This window comes from Lithobates pipiens, unplaced genomic scaffold (genome assembly GCF_037356315.1).
Source record: "Lithobates pipiens isolate NorthernLeopardFrog02 unplaced genomic scaffold, aLitPip1_a1.2 Scaffold_18, whole genome shotgun sequence".
Taxonomy (NCBI): Eukaryota; Metazoa; Chordata; class Amphibia; order Anura; family Ranidae; genus Lithobates; species Lithobates pipiens.
The window spans coordinates 294,213,225-294,234,912 of NW_027507758.1; the positions used below are offsets into that span (position 1 = coordinate 294,213,225).

At 40.3% G+C, this 21,688-nt stretch overlaps 1 protein-coding gene across 1 annotated transcript in view; it reads right to left on the reverse strand.

Moving 5' to 3' along the window:
• Positions 1-21,688, reverse strand: part of LOC143987941 (uncharacterized) — a 214,809-nt gene that overhangs the window by 161,596 nt on the left and 31,525 nt on the right. Inside the window, exons 6-10 of the mRNA XM_077487143.1 lie at positions 16,719-16,913; positions 15,103-15,235; positions 13,465-13,613; positions 11,073-11,225; positions 6,045-6,146 (exon numbers count right to left, since the gene is read on the reverse strand). Of these exons, the coding sequence (XP_077343269.1) occupies positions 6,045-6,146; positions 11,073-11,225; positions 13,465-13,613; positions 15,103-15,235; positions 16,719-16,913 (732 nt within the window). The remainder of the gene's footprint in view (positions 1-6,044; positions 6,147-11,072; positions 11,226-13,464; positions 13,614-15,102; positions 15,236-16,718; positions 16,914-21,688) is intronic.

Genomic DNA, 21,688 nt, shown 5'->3' on the forward strand with positions numbered 1-21,688 from the left:
GACACTTCACAGTAGAACATGCCAGGCACACTCACACCCCCCCTTCACCCCCCAATCACCCCCCCAATCACCCCTGCCCCCCCCAGTCACAGTGACACCAATAGCATTTTTTTTTGCATTGGTGTCATTTGTGACTGTAATAACTGTTAGGGCAGTTAGGGCCCCCCCCCCCCCGGTGCCAGCGGCGGTCGGTTTTCGTTCAGAAGCGATCCGGGATGAGGGGGCGGCAATTCATTCATGGCCACCCCCTCTCGATCGCTCCTGATGAATGGAAGTGAGGCGTGACATCACTTCCTCTCCTGTAATGTAAACACAGGAGAGGAAGTGATGTAATCTCTCCTCCGTGTCGGTATTTTTCATTCCGGCACCGAGGAGAGAGGATCGGTGAGTTGCACCAACACGACACTTCACAGTAGAACATGCCAGGCACACTCACACCCCCCCTTCACCCCCCAATCACCCCCCCAATCACCCCTGCCCCCCCCAGTCACAGTGACACCAATAGCATTTTTTTTTTTTTGCATTGGTGTCATTTGTGACTGTAATAACTGTTAGGGCAGTTAGGGTTAGCCCCCTTTAGCTCTAGGGTACCCCCTAACCCCCCCAATAAAGGTTTAACCCCGTGATCACCCCCCGTCGCCAGTGTCACTAAGGCTGGGTTCACATTGCAGCGGTTTATGAGAACGGATGTGATTCGCACCGCACTGCAGTGCAAATCACATCCGATCTCTGTGCGATTCGAGTTCAGCCATACTAAATTCGCGCCGCACCCGCCGCACCCGCCGCAAATTCGCACGGGACCCTTTTTTTGGTCCGCAGCAGAATCGGATCGCATGGGTGTTCACACCATGCGATCCGAGTTTGCAGATCGCACTGCGATATGCGAACTGATCTGGGGGTGTCATTAACATTTCACTGACACTCCCAGCAGTTCGCATAGGGCAGTGTGAACTGCCGCCGGGAGGCATGCGATGCGGGAACCCGCCGCGGATTTGTAGCGTTCCCGCATCGCTCCAGTGTGAACCCAGCCTAATAAGCGATCGTTTTTCTGATCGCTGTATTAGTGTGACAGGTGACGCTAGTTAGGCAGGTAGGTATTTAGGTTCGCCGCAGCTTTTTATAGCGCCAGGGACCCCCATATACTACCGCATAAAGCCCCCTGATTGCCCCCTAGTTAACCCTTTCACCAGTGATCACCATATAACTGTTACAGGTGACGCTGGTTGGTTAGTTATTTTTTTATAGTTTCAGGGCACCCGCCATTTATTACCTAATAAAGGTTTAACCCCCTGATCACCCGGTGGGTGTCATTTGTGACTGTAATAACTGTTAGGGCAGTTAGGGTTAGCCCCCTTTAGTTCTAAGGTACCCCCCTAACCCCCCCAATAAAGGTTTAACCCCGTGATCACCCCCCGTCGCCAGTGTCACTAAGGCTGGGTTCACATTGCAGCGGTTTATGAGAACGGATGTGATTCGCACTGCACTGCAGTGCAAATCACATCCGATCTCTGTGCGATTCGAGTTCAGCCATACAGATAGTATGGCTGAATTCGCGTCGCACCCGCCGCAAACTCGCACGGGACCCTTTTTTTGGTCCGCAGGAGAATCGGATCGCATGGGTGTTCACACCATGCGATCCGAGTTTGCAGATCGCACTGCGATATGCAAACTGATCTGGGGGTGTCATTAACATTTCACTGACACTCCCAGCAGTTCGCATAGAGCAGTGTGAACTGCCGCTGGGAGGCATGCGATGCGGGAACCCACCGCGGATTCGTGGCGTTCCCGCATCGCTCCAGTGTGAACCCAGCCTAATAAGCAATCGTTTTTCTGATCGCTGTATTAGTGTCACAGGTGACGCTAGTTAGGCAGGTAGGTATTTAGGTTCGCCGTAGCTTTTTATAGCGCCAGGGACCCCCATATACTACCGCATAAAGCCCCCTGATTGCCCCCTAGTTAACCCTTTCACCAGTGATCACCATATAACTGTTACAGGTGACGCTGGTTGGTTAGTTATTTTTTTATAGTTTCAGGGCACCCGCCATTTATTACCTAGTCTCACTAGTGTACCCTTAAATTTAGGGGTGTCTACTTTCCAAAATGGGGTCATTTGGGGGGGGTTTGTGCCATCTTGGCATTTTATGGCCTTCAAAACTGTAACGCCCTTAGAAAGCCTGAAGGCGGTGCTTTGTTTTCGGGGCCCTGTACGCGGCTAGGCTCCCAAAAAGTCCCACATATGTGGTATCCCCGTACTCAGGAGAAGCAGCAGAATTTATTTTGGGGTGTCATTTCACATATGCCCATGGCATGCATGAGCAATATATCATTTAGTGACAACTTTGTGAAAAAAAAAATAAAAAAAAAAGTTTGTAATTTTCCCGCAACTTGTGGCAAAATATAAAATATTCCATGGACTCAACATGCCTCTCAGCAAATAGCTTGGGGTGTCTACTTTCTAAAATGGGGTCATTTGTGGGGGTTTTCTGCCATCTTGGCATTTTATGGCCTTCAAAACTGTAATAGGTAGTGAGAAGTGAAATCAAAAATTTACGCCCTTGGAAAGCCTGAAGGCGGTGCTTGGTTTCGGGGCCCCGTACGCGGCTAGGCTCCCAAAAAGTCCCACATATGTGGTATCCCCGTACTCAGGAGAAGCAGCAGAATTTATTTTGGGGTGTCATTTCACATATGCCCATAGCATGTGTGAGCAATATATCATTTAGTGACAACTTTGTGTAAAAAAAAAAATATATATTTTTTTTGTCATTATTCAATCGCTTGAGGCAAAAAAATAAAATATTCAATGGGCTCAACATGCCACTTATCAATTTCCTTAGGGGATCTACTTTCCAAAATGGGGTCATTTGGGGGGGTTTTGTACTGCCCTGCCATTTTAGCACCTCAAGAAATGAGATAGGCAGTCGTAAACTAAAAGCTGCGTAAATTCCAGAAAACGTACCTTAGTTTGTAGATGTGACAACTTTTGCGCAAACCAATAAATATACAGTTATTGACTTTTTTTTTACCAAAGACATGTGGCTGAATACATTTTGGCCTAAATGTATGACTAAAATTGAGTTTATTGGATTTTTCTAATAACAAAAAGTAGAAAATATCATTTTTTTTCAAAATTTGCGGTCTTTTTACGTTTATATCGCAAAAAATAAAAATCGCAGAGGCAATCAAATACCATCAAAAGAAAGCTCTATTTGTGGGAAGAAAAGGACGCAAATTTTGTTTGGGTACAACATTGCATGACCGCGCAATTACCAGTTAAAGCAGCGCAGTGCCAAATTGTAAAAAGACCTCTGGTCATTGACCAGCAAAATGGTCCGGTCTGAAAGTGGTTTATAACCTCCCGATCGTTATCTTTATTATCCCTATTATAATTGAGATAATTAATATGGCTTTCTTTATATTATATATTTTATTATTTTTGGATACTATTATCTATGTATCTAAATACTGTAACTGATCTGTTATTTAGTCATAATTTCTGTCATTTGTCTTGATAAAAATGTAAACTTTAATAAAAACTATTGATTAAAAAAAAAGCTGCATTTGATTCTTCTAGACTAGAGCTGAAGGATGCCTTAAGCACTTCCAGAAACCTGTTCCATGCTAGCTGAAAGCTTTATAAATGCTTGCTGTAAGCAGTGCTTGTCACCATAGTGTTTACAAACTGACATATGGGTGAGCTATTCAATCCACCTAAAGTGCTGTGTCAAAACGGCCACTAAACGCTTTAGTTCCTAGGCACTGCATTGGTATTCTTAGTAACTGTCTAATTTTTCTTCTAGAAAAATATAACATTCAAAATATATATTTTTTTTTATTTCAGGTACTTATATAGCACTGTCAATTTATGCAGCGCTTCACATATACATTGTACATTCACATTAGTCCCTGCCCTCAATGAGCCTACACCCTAAGGTCCCTAAACTCACATTCATACATACACATGTAGCACCCTATACCCAGAAATGGGGCTATAAGGTAAATTTAGCTTTTGGCTGAGCTGTAATCAGCTCGGATTGATTGTACATAGTTTATTTGATTCTGTCCTAAATTTGAATGTGTTATGCATTTCCCATTGTTGCCAGTAGGTGTCACTGGTACCACAGGACAGTGTGAGAACAACAACTAAGTTAAGCTTTATTCTTTTTCCAGAAACAGCCCAGTAGGAGGTTCCTGCCGCTGTGCATTCTGGGAAGGGGTATTTATTGGACAGATGCCATGTGCTTAGGGGAGTTCTCCCCTCATGGCCTTTCAGGTCTGAGGCTACGTTGCTGCAAGCTGTGCAAGTAGGCCCAGAAGCTTGTCTGGGGCCTACTAGTTCGGAGATGGTCCTTAGGCTGTCTTGTCTGTTTGGAAGAAGCCAAGCCAAGCTGAGGAGATCCAGAGGAGGACCCATGCTGGAGAGAGCCAGGATGAAGGTCTCTCAGAAGGGCCTGGTGACTTGTTTGGGGGACACATCTACATCTACCTACCCTCATAGTACTGCCGGGTCGGCTTAAAGGTTCTGGTACTACAATCCAATCAAGGTAACAAACTCCTGGCTGTTAAGTTTGTGGGAGAGACTTATCCAGGCATTTACTGATTGCTTGGTCTGTGTGAGAGACCTACCCAGATATTCAAGATCTGTTGAAAGAAAGCTGTGTTTTTGTATCTTTAACCTAAGGAGTCTATAAGTGATCTGCTATAAAAGGGTATCTGTAACCTCCCCTCATCCTCTTTACTACTACTTCTTTCAAGTTCTTCATTAAAGCATTGAAAACTACCTAAAGTGACTGGCGCCCATATTTGTTCTAACTTCCCATTATAGCCATGGACTCAGACCTGGGGTGAATGTAAGCCTGCTCTCTGTATCTGGAGGCACCTTTCTGATCCCAGGAGATCGCTACACACATACTAGAGCCAATTTAGATATGATCTAATTAACCTACCAACATGTCTTTGGAGTGTGGGAGGAAATAAGAGTACCCAGAGAAAACCCACAAAGGCACAGGGAGAACATGCAAACTCCAGGCAGGTAGTGTTGTGGTTGGGATTCAAACTAGTGACCCTTATTGCTGCTAAAAGAAAGTGCTATCCACTACACCGCTGTGCCACTCATATATTACCTGGTTTGGCAATTGAGTGCATTTAAAAAGAAAAATGTGCAGAGCCATTTGTCCTGTGAAACTGCATGTACATTTGTTATGTGCAAATGGAGGCAAAAAATATATTTTTTCAGGTTCGAGCTCGAATGATTTTTAGTTATAAAGAATAAAGTGAATCCAGAAAATGCTTCATTATAGCCACTAGATGGAGCTTACAGTCATAGTAAATAAGTATTTATTTTGTATTATCATCAGTGGCCATAATGCAGTATTTTCCTGTATCACTCTATTCTATATGAATGAAAAACATTTGATTTGGAGAGAAATAGCCTGATAACATTTGTTTTTGTTCCATTTACACAGAACCAATATACATGCAGTTTCCCAGGACGAATAGCTCTACAATTTTTTTTTATACATACACAGCATTGTGATTTATTGTATACAAAAAAAACAGATGTAAAGGTGACACGTGAATAACATTGGCATATAACAATATCATGATCTCATAATTTTTTTAGAGTTGTGCCTTAAAACAAATATATTATGATAATCCAAGCACGTTCCCAGATGTCCTTTGAGTCCAAATATATTACTGTATGTACATGGATAAAGAGGATAAAGAACCTTTTGTGGCATACATTTCAGTGGAATACATTGCTGACATTTAAGCACGTCACTGACTTTAAATATGGTATAAGCTTTCGCAGAGAGAAGTTGGCACCTAGGAAGCAAAAGCAGCTGCTGAAAGATTTTCTGTGTATATATTACTGCTGCTGTGATATAATAAGTATTACAATGTAATCATTCGATTCCATCAACAGACCAAACACACATTTGTTTTTAAAAAGCATAACATTACAACAACTGATATGTATACATAGCAAACAACAAGCATTCTTTATAAATGTAATAATAACATAGCACTGCAATAATATTAGGTACCTCTATGAACTGTGACTGCAGATGGAGCAACTCATCCACCTTCTTGTGCTGTTTTAATTTTATTAAATATTTCTGCTGCCATGGATCTTTTTTCGGTTTAATCTGGAAAATGAATGTGCAACTATATTAATTATCATTAAAGAGCAACACCAGATGCATCACATGGCTTTTAACACAGCCAGAAAACAATGCAACCACATTGTCAGTCAGATTCTTTCTGAGCATTTAAGTGGCATTGTGGTCTTAAATCAGGTCTTAAGTCAAATGATTATATTCTGTGCAACTTCCTTCTTATGCCCCAATATGTGTATGAGTAACGCTCTTGTGAGTTATTTGCATTTCAGAATTTAAATGTACACAGGTTCATATTGCTACCAAATATATGGATACAGGCAGATACAGGGGCGTAACTATAGGGGGTGCAGCAGGCGCGACCGCAACTGGGCCCTGTGATGCAGGGGGCCCATGCAGCCCCCTCTACATATGGCCGGCAGCAGCATAGGCAGCTAGGGGTACCAGTGCACCATGCACGCGGATGGCTGGAGGTGGAGGGTGACTAGCAGAGCTCCATGCTCGACTATCGCACTGGCTGCTCTTTAGTTGTGCATTCCCCGCATGACCTGTGTCCTTCGGCCAGCTCCTCAGAGTACCCCTCTCCTGCTCCATGCATTGCCGCTCAGTCTGATGTCTGTTCTCCCCAGCCAGAGTCCCGCCCCCCCCCCCCCCCGAGTCCGGCCCACACTGCACTGCATACTTCTCCCGGGTAAACAAACTTTAAGCACACAGATGCAGTGCAGCCCTATGAGAGCCCCCGGAGGACATTGCAGGCTTGTCTGCTAGCCCCCCTCCTCCCCCGTCATACACAGATGATGAAAGGTCTTTCTGGGAGATATGCTGATCACCCGTCCAGCACACTGGATGGAGCCCAGGCCAACATGGATGAGTGCACCGCCTACAGCTTGGTCATGGTGAGCGAAAGGACCCCATCCCCTACACACTATTACATACCCCCTCCATCTCCCCCTGGGGACAGGGACCCCTTCTCACGTGGGGACAGGGACTCCCACCTCCCCTGGGAACAGGGACCCCTTCTCACCTGGGGGCAGTAACTTCATCTGCCCTGGAGAAAAGGACCTCATCTCTTCTGGGGGCGAGGACCCTATTCTGCCTAGGGACAGTCCCCCAATGGGGCACCCAAAAAATGTAAAAAAAAAAAAACTACTGATACCAGTGGGGGAACTACAGGGCTCACAAAGGTCATACCTGTGACCACACCCTGGAGTTCCACTGCCAGACTCGGAGGAAAGGGCCCTGGCTGGGGTTCAGGGGGGCCTTTCATGGTTTCTTGCATCGGGGCCCTGAAGGTTCTAGTTACGCCACTGGGCAGATATGTATATGCTTGATATTGTGTAACCTATCTGTGTGCTTTACCACTTGACAAGCTTCAACCAACAGTGTCTTCTGATGCGCGATAGTCAGTAGATTAATTCCTTATTTAAAATTTTAGAATTGAGATATGGTCATCTATTGACAATAGGCACATTTAAAGTCACTCAATGACGCCAAAAATAATAGAAAAAAAAAAATAAAGGTCACTTAATTACAGGACTTGTTCCCCCAAGTTTGAGTGAAAAATTTAATGTTTCACTGCACAATATTTAAAGTGAACCTGTCATGTACCAAAATGTAACTAAGAAAATAATACTATAAAGACAGATTCCAGGAAATGCCTTCATGTATTTGAGATCATCTTCAAAAATTCTCCATGTTCAAGCACAGACTGAATTAGTCCAAATCAGCACTACACGTAGTACTGTCATTCAACAGTCCAATGCCAGAGCCCCAGTGGCCAACAGAAGCTTTTTCATTGGACTGCGGAATGAGAGGCAAGGTTTAGTTCTGGGAGGTGCGGAGCTTAGTGCCAACTGTGATCTACATCAAGGCCCAGTATATAGTGTGGGCCAAGAATCTAGAGGCTCCACAGAGACTCAGGGATTACTTTAACGGTGAGCACTTCGCATTCATTCATGTCTTATTTAGGAAAGTACGATGCATAACCACAATGTTTCTCTGTCAATATAGTCTTCCCATGCAAATTGGGCTGTGTTCACACACTTTCACATGCTTAAAGGGCAAACAGCACATAAAATCGAGTGATTACTGCAGAGGATTGTTGCTAGAGGGTAATTGCTGGCATTTCACTATGCGTTGGAAAACACAGGTATCCCATCAAATTAAGAATAATATTATAATATCAAATATAATTAGCAAGTGCTACACTGATGACTTAAAAATATCAAAAGTTGACAAAAATGTTTTCCATTTAAACACTTAAAGTGGAAGTAAACCCATGTTTGTTAACATGCCATTTGTAGTGTTATTTAGACCCAAGAAGCATCAGTGAGGATAAAATATTAGCAAAAACTTATTCTGAATGTTCAGCAGTAGCAGTAATATTTTTGACACCTGCCTTAAACACCATTTAAAATAAACTGCAACTGGATAAAATATTACCTTTCAGCTCTAACAACATATTTGTAATTACAAATTCAGGACAATGACAAACAGATGACAAATAATACCTAATGCTTCAAAATGCAGTTTCATAATTAGGCTCTGACTATAAATAATTCAGATGTGATAAAAACGAATTAAACTAAAAGACAGAATTCACAAGATATAGATTTTAAAAGTAGAGTTTATTAAAGCCAAGAGCTCCACCCTAAAGTGGAGCTTCCGCTCATTGGAACCCTCCCCCCCGGCGCCACAATTGGCACCTTTCAGGGGGGAGGGGGGTGCAGGTACCTGTACAGTACAGGTATCTGCACCCACTTCTGGCATAGATATCCGCAGAATCTGCGGATATTTACTCCCCTTTCCGCAGGTCCCCCGTTTGTCTGCTGGGAAACACGCGGATACCAGAGACAGCGGGAACCATCCTTATTGCGCAGCGTGACTCGCGCATGCGCAGTAGGGAACCGGGAAATGAAGCCGCAAGGCTCCACTTCCTGATTCCCATACCCAAGATGGTGGCGGCAGCACCCGAGAGACGATCGAGAGATCGGCTTCGGGTGCCGACATCGCGGGCGTGCTGGGCGGGTAAGTGTCCTTATTTTAAAAGTCAGCAGCTGCAGTATTTGTAGCTGCTGGCTTTTAAAAAAAAAAAAAAAACAGCGGAACTCCCGCTTTAACTATGTTATTACAGCTGAAGAATCCAAAAACAAAACCAGCAATACAACAATATGGCTCAATCAGTCCAATTCACTAATGGATAGGTGAAAATAATAAACTCTACTTTTAAAATCTATATCTTGTGAATTCTGCCTTTTAGTTTAATTAGTTTTTATCACATCTGAATTATTTATAGTCAGAGCCTAATTATGAAACTGAATTTTGAAGCATTAGGTATTATTTGTCATCTGTGTGTCATTGTCCTGAATTTGTCATTACAAATATGTTGTTAGAGCTGAAAGGTAATATTTTATCCAGTTGCGGTTTAATTTAAATGGTGTTTAAGGCAGGTGTCAAAAATATTACTGCTACTGCTGAACATTCAGAATAAGTTTTTGCTAATATTTTATCCTCACTGATGCTTCTTGGGTCTAAATAACACTACAGATGGCATGTTAACAAACATTACTACTGCTGTGCCTGCATCTGAGCATGGCAGCTGGTGTTTTCTTCACTATTGTATTTTTTAAGTTAAGCGTGTGGCTTTTTTTTAAAGATGGTAATGTATGGCCTTTTTGGGGAATTGGGTGTTCCATATAAGGCCCCAAGGCCCAGCAGATTTTAATGCCCTAGTTAGGAAAACAGTTCAGTATCATTTCATATATTGTTTACTACCTTATGGAGCTAAGAACCAAGCAAAATGTGTACCAACCCTTTATTAACCACCTCTCAACACTTTTTTCTTTTTTTATTGTTCTGCTTAAAATTGATAAATGTATTTATAGGTATAGCCATACCTCCCAACTTTTTGAGATGGGAGCAAGGGACACCAATTAGCAAATGTATGTAGGCATAGGACACACCCCCTGCCACGCCCCCATAAAGGATAATTGTACAAAAAAAGTATTAGTTAAACCCACAAGTGTTTTATTTTTACCACTACTATTCCTTTATATTGGCTCTTGAAATTTACCAATGCAGCAATTTAGTAATTGGATGAAAGGTTTAGCATCGGGAAACACTTTTTAAAGATAAATAGTGCTTTTTTTATACAATTATATGGATCAGACCAAAATGAGGGACATGTTGAGGAGCAATGAGGGACCGAGGGACATTGCTCCAAATCAGGGACATTCCCTCGAAATCAGGGACAGTTGGGAGCTTTGGGTATAGCCTAACAACACTTTGAACAATACTCAATTCAATTCATTTCAATTTGCATACTTAATATGACACACAGATTACTAGACTAGACTACATTGGAGTTAAAAAACAATTTTCACATTTCTATCACCATGTGATATTTATTATACTGTTTATTAAACAATGCAGTTACTATGCTAATTGTAAAAATATTCAAATTTAAGTTAGGTGACCATATAAATGTATTTTTACATGCATTTTGTAAAGCTATGTACTAAATCCTGTATAGTAACAAATAAGTAATGATAAAGTATATAATAATATACTAATAAAAATAATAATAAATGTATGAGGTTGCAAGTCTCAGAAATGCAAGATGAATCCTCTGAACATTGCTCTGTATCTGAACACCGCAAATTTTTTTTTTAAAACCGTAGACCCCCAAAAAATAACTTATTATGCTGTACAGTGGGCTCTTACAGACTCAAACATATACTGTACAGTTCTACTTTGTCTAATTTGTTTATTATTGCAAGTCCAATAGGTTTTACATGCATTATCCTGATTCATTTGGTCATGTAACTAACCAGTGTAGAAGTGCATTAGGCAACACAAATTAATACTGTGCCATTGTGAAATATACAGCACAAAAGTAATTTTTTTGACACGTTATTGTTATTTTTTCAGGTAATTTAAATGCAATGTAAAATGTACCTTTACAAATGGGAGCCAGTTTGCTATCTTCTTGAAAGCCATGTGTGGCCCTTTAAAGCCCCATCCATCCTTTGTTTCCATCCCAGAATCATACACTGGGAAAGTCCTCATAGTCTGCTGTTTCTTAAATATGCTGCGAAATTTAGAGGTAACCTATAATTACAGGAGAAGAAATCATTATGCATATATTTATCATTGACCTTGTGAATATCAGAATTAGGTATCTGCACAATCGTGCTGCTGTGTAATATATCTGTGAAAAGTAAATGGAGAGATTTATGGTAAAACTAATTTGGTATACATGGCGTATTGCGTATGTATGCATATTAAAGAAATTACATATAACTGAATTGATTTTGTTTCTTTCTAAGGAATAGCTTTACATTTGAACTCAAGGCAAACAGCTAAATACACAGTTGAAATACAAATGAAGGAGCTCTATTTCCAACCAAAAATCAGTATTCTGTTGCTCTACAGCCCTGCCAGACTATACAGCCAGGTGTATATAAAAAAAAATGTGGCTGGTAATGGTGACTGAAGTGATATTAAATCATGTAACGACCCCTTTAACTTCCCTGGCAGTCTGATTATATCAGTATTTTTGAATGTCAAAGCGGTACATTGTTTTGCATGAAAATGTGTTGTTTTATATTATAGGCATTTAATTCTTAGGAATAATTCACTTAAATATGTCCAAACAAGAGTCAAGTAGATATTCTGGGTATGATAAAGTTTGAAACATGAAATCATAAAATATAATATAATAAATAATTATAAAAAATAATAATATAATAATATAACTATCGCTGTTTTCTAGCTGGTCTAAAATGGCTTTTGACCTAAAGGAACGCTTTTTGGATGCCATGGACATTCTCAAATTTCCAGGCAGAAAGAACTAAAAACTAATTGATGAATAAACAAAGTTAAAGGTGTTGGCACTACAAATCAGCATACATGAAATAGTTCAATATATATAATGGTGCACGTGAACAATGTGCAAATAGCAAACTAATAAAGTCCAAAGTGACAATCCCAACACCATAAAACATTGTTGAAGCAGGGATTCGTCATTTCTGGGTGCCATATGTGACATCCAACTAATCAGTATATCCAGAACGAAGCATGGATCACAGGCCACCGCCAGCCTGATATACCCATTCGCACATGCTGTAGACACCTTAGTGCCGGGATTGGCACAGTCACATATGAGTGCAACTTTTGTTATAATTTTTAACCATTTTAATAAAATGTAGTACACCATAACAGCTCTTCTTTGTGTCCCTGGAGGAGTCTATTCCCCTATCCTCAGCATTGTCGGAGGGGGTCTCACAGTGGAGAGATGTTTACCCAGGATCTATCTGGTTCATTCAAATAAAAGCGCATTTTGACCTATCGTAAAAAGTGGTCAAACACCTTTGGTGAGTTGCCATCTACCTCATGAGCACTTGTGGTGAAGCATTTACTTGAAGGCACATCAAACCAGAAGATTATTTATGTTTTATGGTGTTGGGATTGTCACTTTGGACTTTAGTAGTTTGCTATTTGCACATGGTTCACTTTCATCATTATATATGTATAACTATTTCATGTATAATGTTTTTTAGTGCCAACACCTTTACATTTGTTTATTCACCTATACAGCCAGATGACTTAACTCTGTCATATCTGGGAGCATACCCGATTTACTCCCAGTGATGTCCCTCCCTTCAGCAGTCTGCTATATAGGCAATTACAGAAAACCAAGTTAACAAGTTAAATACCAAGTGAGAGACTTAAACTATCTTAATTTGGTTGTTTCCTAAACCTTAAAGTACACCTGTCAAAAACTGGGCAATTCAAACTGAAAGAATGACTAAAAATGCATAAGCAGAGGGTATTTAAACAACATAATAACGTTATCAGTAGATTTATGTATAAAATTATCATAAGTTATATGCAAATCTCGACTTTCATTGTAAAAGTCAAACTGGATTTGCCTCATCCAACTCTTCAAGCCTTCACATAAGTCAGTGAGGTCACCCATCACATGAGAGGACCAGTAGGGGGGTTTAGAAGGCAGAACGGGGGGCAAGTTCAACTTTTATAAGAGACAAATACAAATAATTAGGGAGCAAACTTGCTTTACTTTTCTTGGAATCAACAACTTACTATATGGGCTTAAATTAAACAACTGTCAGTGACAGACACATATATTTATAGCTACCGTGAAAACCTATTTTGGAAAAGTTTGTTGCACTTCCATAAAAGATTAATATAAAAGCTCGATCTGTCGGTTTGTTGACCAAAGAAAACTGCATCCACACTGCCAAAGAGGTTTGATCATTACTGCCACCTAGTGCACAAAATGATGTACAGGATTATAGCATAACACATTACTTATATACAGGCTCACCAGAGACAGCAAATCCAATTCACTGGCTGTATTTTTCAGGTTTTCAACATCATAGTCTACTTTGAAGTTTGACAACAAGTCTCGGAGAAGCAGTTTTATATTTTTTGTCCCAGTTTGATGCCGTGGCAGGTCTTCGTAACCTTCCCACTCTTGTACAAAGAACAATGATAAAAGTAATAGCATAAGCCCCTTTTTCATAAACGCATTAAAAGTAAAAAATAAACTCATTATTCTTTGCATCACAACTAACTGATGCTAGATCAGTACTTAAAAAGCAAAACATTTATAATGCTAATACATTGGTCCTTCCATAACTTTGGGATGGAATTTTAAAAGCAATTGTTTTATAAAGAGATTTTAAAAATCTACGAAGTTTAAATGAGGAAATTCGATAACTGTATATTTTTTATCAAAATATCTTGATCTCACCCAGAGGTGATACGAGACCATGGCAACATGAGCTTGTTACCTAGGTCTCTTGCTCAGAGCTATGGTTCAGCAGCTCCAACCAATTTAGAGGTTATCCCTGGATAGACTGATCTCCTGCTTGATGGTCCCTAGTAGTTCCAGTAAGGATGTCCCTTGGTGATAGAGTCAGTGGCGCTGGACCAGTGAAACATCTGCTCTTTCCACTTTGTGTAACAGCCTATGCCAATAATCTCTATATTGTCTTACGTTCCACTACTAAACATGAAATTAAAAGAGCATCCTTCTTCCCACTTATGAGTAATGTAAGGGGGCATATTTTGCCTACTGATTACCAATTTAAAGGGGCTATTTCCTTCTTAATGACATCAACATAAGAGGGAGTTATCCCTCCTATTGCTTACTAATGTAAGAAGGAAGATGTTCATTTTTTTACTAAACAACATTTGAAGGGGGCATTTACTTCATAATGACCACCAGTAGTAGCCCCTACTAGGATGAACTTACTGACCACTAAAGTATGAGGGCATTTTTTTTATACTGATCAACATTACAAGAGGGGGCTTTCTTCTTCCAGACTTTCTTTCACAAATGTAGAGGGGATTCTTCCTTCCACAGATGACCTATGTAAGGGGGTATTTCTCTTACCATAGACCACCTACGCAAGGAGGAATTCATCCTACAGCTGTTCACCAATGCATGAATATAGTAATCCTCCCACTGACCACTAATTGTATATTGTTTATATTTACCACTAATGGTATTATGCTTAGAGAAAGTGTTATCCCTTTGGCTATATTTTATATGCAGAGAATCATACATAGTGGAGAAATCCTTTTTCTAAAAACGTATATGTGTCTGTGACACTCTCACTTGTAGTACAGTATTTAGGCCATATTTATTGAGTATAAAGACTGCAGCACATGTGTGCAGTGTATAATGTGAGTAGAGACCCAGGCTCTGTATACCTAGACCCACTGTTCAGCACTATGTGGTCAGGTGTGGACCATGGATTGTTCATTACAGCACATCAGCCTCTTGGCAATGACCATAGACCCACCAGGGGTATAACTAATTTAGGCTTCAAAAAACATTTTTACAAATATTATCTACAAAGTAAAAACATATTTGCTAAATATGACATGATACAAAACAATTAATTATGGCTCCTTTTAAACACAGGAATCAAGTAACATAAAACAGATATCTTACTTGTGCCATCTGCAGAGTCCTGTTCACTTGAATTTACAATTTTAACCTCCCTTATATTTTGGCATTCTTTGTCTTTATAGTGTGACTCAATAACAGTCTCAGCAAAGTTTGACACTGGTAAGTGCTGCAATGTCTGTAAAAAATCCGATTTATACATCTTAAAATTCTATAACATCTTAAAAATTACAAATGCCTTGTAGTGGGAAGATCTGACCAGAAGTTAGGATTCCTGGGTCCTCCCACTAGAATTGTGAATGAACTGCACAGGGATGTCACAAGAGCGGTGGCCAGGGAAAGAGTGGGGATAGTAGCCACCAGTCTTATGAAATGGATATAAAGGGGAATTATACCTTACTATACAGGATTCAACTAGCCATTTCTGCATAATAAGGGATGACTGCATAATAAAAAGATGACTGCCTTTAAAAACATAATTACATTGCTTAAACATAAGAAATATGTGAAAATCATCCTGCCCCAATTTCAGCTTTAAAGGGCTTCAAACTTCAAATAAATTGCTTACAGGAATGATTTACCAAAGCAAATAGCTAAATACACAATTAAAACACATATAGGCTTGTGACTTGTACTCACTCAAGCATAAAGCAGTTCTTCAGTCAGGTTTAAAAAAACAAACAAACGTCAGCAGCTACAAATACTGTAGCTGCTGACTTTTAACCTCCCTGGCGGTATGATTATTTCATATTTTAGGTGCTGAAAGCGGTACCATTATTTTGCATGGAAATTTGGCATTTTATATTGTAGGCCTGTAATTCTTAAAAATAATTCACTTAAATCCATCCAAACAAGAGTCTAATAGACATCCCGGGTATGATAAAATTTGAAATATGAAATCATAGATCCCGAGTGTCGCTCGGGAATACCGCTTATGGTAATTAAATCTCCCCCCCGAGCCAGACTCGGGAATACCGCCAGGGAGGTTAATAAAAGGACACTTACCTGTCCAGGGATCAAGAGCTGGTTCTTCACCTGTCTTTGGGTCCCCGGCACTGGCATATGTAGTGTGGGAAGCCATCTGTGACTCCTTGCGGCTTCACAGCCGGCTTCCCACTGCGTATGTGCAAGCCTCCTGGAACCTGTGACGTGTCCCAGAATGTTGCGGGCAGAGAGGGGGGAGAACTTCCAGTAGAATCTCCCCTTTAGGGTGAAATTCCGTTTTAAGATGGCCATACACTGACTGAAAATCTCTACTAGACCTGTCAAATTTCAATCAACTGTGTGGGCACTCCCTCTCAACAATTATTTAACTGACTCCTGTTGAAGGGACCTTCTGGAATTTTTTCAATTGATCAGCAGTTGCAGCCAATCAGATGCAGCCACTGATCAATGTATTTTGACAGTGGCAGGGCCCACTATCAGAATACAATGTCTCTGCGGGAGGATACCTCCATTCACCTTGTTTGTGTGGATGGAGAAGTCTGGGTGGCTGAACTAAAAAAATAAACTAGCTGTGTATGACCAGCTTTAGACAATAAGACAATAAGCCCAGTAACTAACACGCAGAAACCTATTAGATTTTATTACCAATTATTCAAATGTTTATTATAAACATCATTTTGATAAGCAGTTTATGTGAGATTTCTTGTGATACATACCCTGATATAGTTAAATATGGGTTTCACTGAGTGCAGATGACATATTAGCCACTGCAGGTAAATGATGAGGTCTTCCACAGTTACTAGATGAATAGAATTCTTTTTTCCAGTTATTAAGTGTTCTCTTGCGATAGACAATCTCTGTGCTCTTTGCACAGCATCAAAGTATTCCTGCATAATGTAACCAATTTGTTTCTAGAAAATGAAAAAAACATATTTTATAATTTTATTTGAGGAAGTAACAACTATCGTAACTAGATTGCATTAGAATATTGCATGGATTCCTTGTCCATGTGTTGTGGCGTTGCCCCAATCTTCATTGTTACTGGGAAAAAATCCCTCTGCTCGACTAGGGTGGTATTTGATCCCAAATTGACACTCCTGGGAATCATTCTGGAAGATTTAATTCCAAACAAAATGCATATCATTTGGACAAGAGCCTTATGCTTAGCTCGCAAACTCATATTACAGAAGTGGATATCACCCACATCTCCAACACACAACCAATGGCATCAAACTCTTAATTACACATCACAGAGAGAGGAGGTAACTTACACACATAGGTGGTGCCCTAGGAAGTGCCAAAAAATATGGTCCTGGTGGCTGGACTCTAATGATTCGTCTTATAGCCCCCACTTCAGGACACAGAGGAAACCAGCTAAGAAAACATTAATCATTGAGTAGATGAAGCCTGAGTAGCTGTTGGTGAGGGACAGGCAAAATGGGTTATTGGTCACAGTTGTAATAGTAACTTCACCTAATAAGAAAAAAGGGTTTATCTAAGTGTTGTTGGTGGTGGAGTTATGTCATTCACTGTATACTGGACTTCCTTGGTGTACTGCACATTCTTTGAGTCATACCCTATGTACAATTCCTTTACACACTCATTTGCGTATGTTCTTAATACATGTACTGAGTATGTGAAGTCCTTTGTATTTTTGTGTTCTTGTTTATTTTATGTGGTCAGCTGTTTTTTCCTTCTGCAACTCTTTTGGTATTGTTTATTTGATTTTTGAAAAGCTGGTTAATAAAAATTACATGATTTAAAAAAAATATATACCGTATTTATCGGCGTATAACACGCACTTTTCTCCCCTTAAAATCAGGGGGAAATCACGGGTGCGTGTTATACGCCGTTCCTCCGCGATTTCTGAGCGATTTTGAGCCTCTGGGCGGCTCTCAGCCGCCTTCGGCTCTTCTCGCGGCTTTCGGCCGCCTTCGGCCATTCTCGTCGGCTTTCGGCCTTCTCAGAAAACCACCGATAACGGCCAAAGGCGGCCGAAAGCCGACGAGAACAGCCGAAGGCGGCCGAGAACTACTGGGCGCCGCCGAGATACACAGGACATCTCGGCGGAGCCATTTTTAAAAATAAAATCTGCAATTAACACTGACAAGGGGACAATGCACAAGGCTGCAATGATAGACAGGCTGCAATGATGGACAGGCTGCAGGACAAGGCTGCAATGATGGACAGGCTGCATGACAAGGCTGCAATGATGGACAGGCTGCATGACAAGGCTGCAAATGACACTGACAAGGCTTCAGATGGACACTGATAAGGCTGCATTGATGGGCATTTAAATGTAAGTTTTTTTTCCTTAAATTTCCCTCCTAAAAGTTTTTTTTCCTTAAAATTCCCTCCTAAACTTGGGGTGCGTGTTATACGCCGGCGTGTGTTATACGCCGATAAATACGGTATATTGCATGGAACAGACTGGAAAATATAAGAAAAATGTATGCCCTTCTTTAAAAATGTTTTCTAGAGCAGTGGTTCTTTTCCAATATGTTTTATTATTTTCAAATAAAAAGGGGGTATACAAAACATAGTGAAATTGGCACATGAGTACAACTGTCTCCTATACATAGAAAGAGTAAGAAATAGAGAACACATCATATATATAGGGAGGCAAAGCAAATGCAAATCAAATCGCACAACTTAGTTTGCAGGCAGTGTCACAAATCAGCTTATGTTACTTCAAACGTTAGAGCCAACGAGTACAAAATCTGTAGGCATACAAGGTAACAGCAAGTTAATGGTATCTTGCTGGCCTCAGTCAACACGTGTAAAATGTTTTTTCCAATCCAATGCGTCAATCTGAGACAGAGTAAAGCGGCCCAAATTGGGCAAACAGGAAGAATATTTCTAGAGAGGGGTCCCTTCCATCGCCTCGACCCATCCAAATCACAAGTGCTGCATTGCCTGGTACCCCACAACAGAGCAGCAGGCAACCCCTCCAGAAGATGAAGAAAAAGAAAGATAATATAGGGGATAGAAATAAGTAACCATCCATTCTCTAAAAAAAAATAACAACACTAGACATTTTCTGAGAAGTAGCAGATCCATGCATCCCAAACCTTTTCAAACAACTTCACTTTGTCATTAAGAAGTGCAGAAAATCTTTTATTTATCATAATCCAAGATAATTTAGCTTTGACCATATCAAGTGGGCTAATAGCTTACTTCCAGGATCGTGCAATAGTAATTTGTCTCCCTATAAATATAAAGGGAAATCAACCTTTTCACATGTCTTGGAACCTCTAGCACAGGATAGCCCAATAGAGCTTGTTGCGGAGGTTTCTTAAGATTCGCTTGGGTCAGGGATTAAATAAAATTACAGATAAATGTCCAATAATGCTTTATTTTTGGAAATGTCCACCATATATGATAAAGTGTGCGTTCCTGAACGCAACCACGAAAACACAATACAGAGGCTCCTGGAACAAATGAGGCCAATCCAGTTGGGATCATGTACCGTCTAAGACTAAGTATTGTTTTATAGTTAGCTTCGATGATAGGTATATTTATATAAGATTTTGAAGCGTAGCATTTGACCTGTTTCAATTCCATAGTTAAATCACTTTCCATTTTATCATATAAGGCAATTTTGTTAGTGAAGACATTAATTCAGAGTACAATGCTAAAATATTACCAGAACATTTATCGAAATTCTTGCAAGATTCCAAAGCAGTCATGCAGGACAGGTCACTCTTGTGTTGTAGGGAAGTGAGAAATTTGTGTTTATCAGTAGATTTCCATATCAGGAAACTGGAATTTCTCTTTCAATAATTGTTTGGATAGAACTCGGTCACCCTTGGACACATCTGCAATCCTTTAAAAGCCCCTATTTTTCCACTATTAAAACATAGATAGGGTGAGACCCGGGGTAAACTGTGGGTTGAGAAATAAAGGAGTCAGGGGAGTGTGGGCAGATTTGAATTTATGTAAGGTGCACAGTCTGTCCCACAAGCTCAGTGAAAAGGATAAAGTAGGGCATAGTATGGGAGGCCTATCTTTAGTGGTAGCCACATTAAGTGACTGATTGGCATGGAAGGACACAGGTAGGATTCTATAAACACCCATGGGCGAAAAGATTTGTGAGTGTGAAAATGAATCAATTGCGCTATTTGAGCAGCCTGAAAGTATTTCAAAAGGTTAGGGACTCCTAGGCCACCCCTAAGTTTGGAGGTATACAATGTATGTTGTTTACCCTGGGTCTCTTGTTTCCCCAGATAAATGACAAGACCTTATTTTGAAATTTCAACAAACCTGAGGGAGATATTGCAACCGGTAAGGTTCTGAACATATTTAAGAGCCTAGGTAAGATATTAATTTCAATAACATACAATCTACCAAGCCAAGAATGTGGAGACGTGAGCCATAGATCCATATCTGTTATTAGTTGCTTATAGATAGGAGGATAATTCTTTTGGTAGATAGTGGACAGGGACAGGGTTAGGCGGATGCCTAGATAGGGCAGAGAGTCAGATTGCCAACTAAAGTTAAAGTTTCTCTGCACAGTCTAAACATCTAGAGACAAATTTAAATCCTGTGATTTCTTATGATTCACCTTTAGTCACGACACAGCAGAGAATTGCATTAAGAGAGCTTGTAAATTGGGGAAAGTGACAATGGATGAAGATATTAGCAACAAAATATTGTCAGTTTGTTTTCTTTTTACATGTAGTCAACTTTATTTTCTTGTTCAATGACATCTATTGACATTTTTTATTACAAGAAAAACACACAGGCGGTACATCTGGAAACAGTCAAGGAGTAGGATATCAACAGAGATCAAATTTTTAGCAATTTCTCATGAATATCTAAGGAAAAGGCTGACAGTTTTTTATTTCTTATGGTCCCATTTAGGCTAAGAATAGCTCAACACTGGGGACTTCAAGAGCCAGCTATAGCTTTCTTAGCGACATTAAAAAGTAACATGTACAGTGCACGGATTTCTTGACAAGTAAGTGGCCTTGGGAGGGCAGAGTTAATTAACCATTTTCAAAGATTAACGGATGGTGCAGCAGAGGATTTCCACCAGAGTACTATGGCCTTGCATGCATAATAGACTAATAATCCTAGGAGGTTTCCGACTGCATGTCTATGAGCAAGAGGGTCAACAAAACCCATCAGGCACACCTCCACTGTCAGTGGGATTTGGATGGTGGTAACAGTGGAAATGACCGTAGCGACCTCTTTCTATTTGGGGACAGGTCCAGAATACATGAATAAAACCCGCTAATGGTGCAACACACCTCCAGCAGGAAGCTGAGATAGACGGGTATATTTTATGTAAACGTGTGGGTGTGTAATACACTGTATGCATAATCTTAAACTGTGTTAGTCTATCCCTTGCAGAAACGAATTGTGTGAAGAAACATTCCCACACTTCTTCCAAATCCCACATATACAGGACAGGGAAGTCTTACACCCATTTAACCTTAAGAATTTCAAGTCCTGTATGTAAATACAATTTCTTGTAAATTTTGGACAAAGGCTTGTTCATAGATTCTGAGTAGGTCCTCCAAAGTCGAAGTGTAAAAAGCCACTTGAGAGTTTTCAAATTGAGTACAAAAAGCATGCCTAAGCTGCAAAAACCTAAACAGATAAGATCTAGGCAGGTTGTATTTTTGTTTTAACCCATCGAAGATTTGCAATCTTCTCCCAGGACAAATCTGATCTACATATT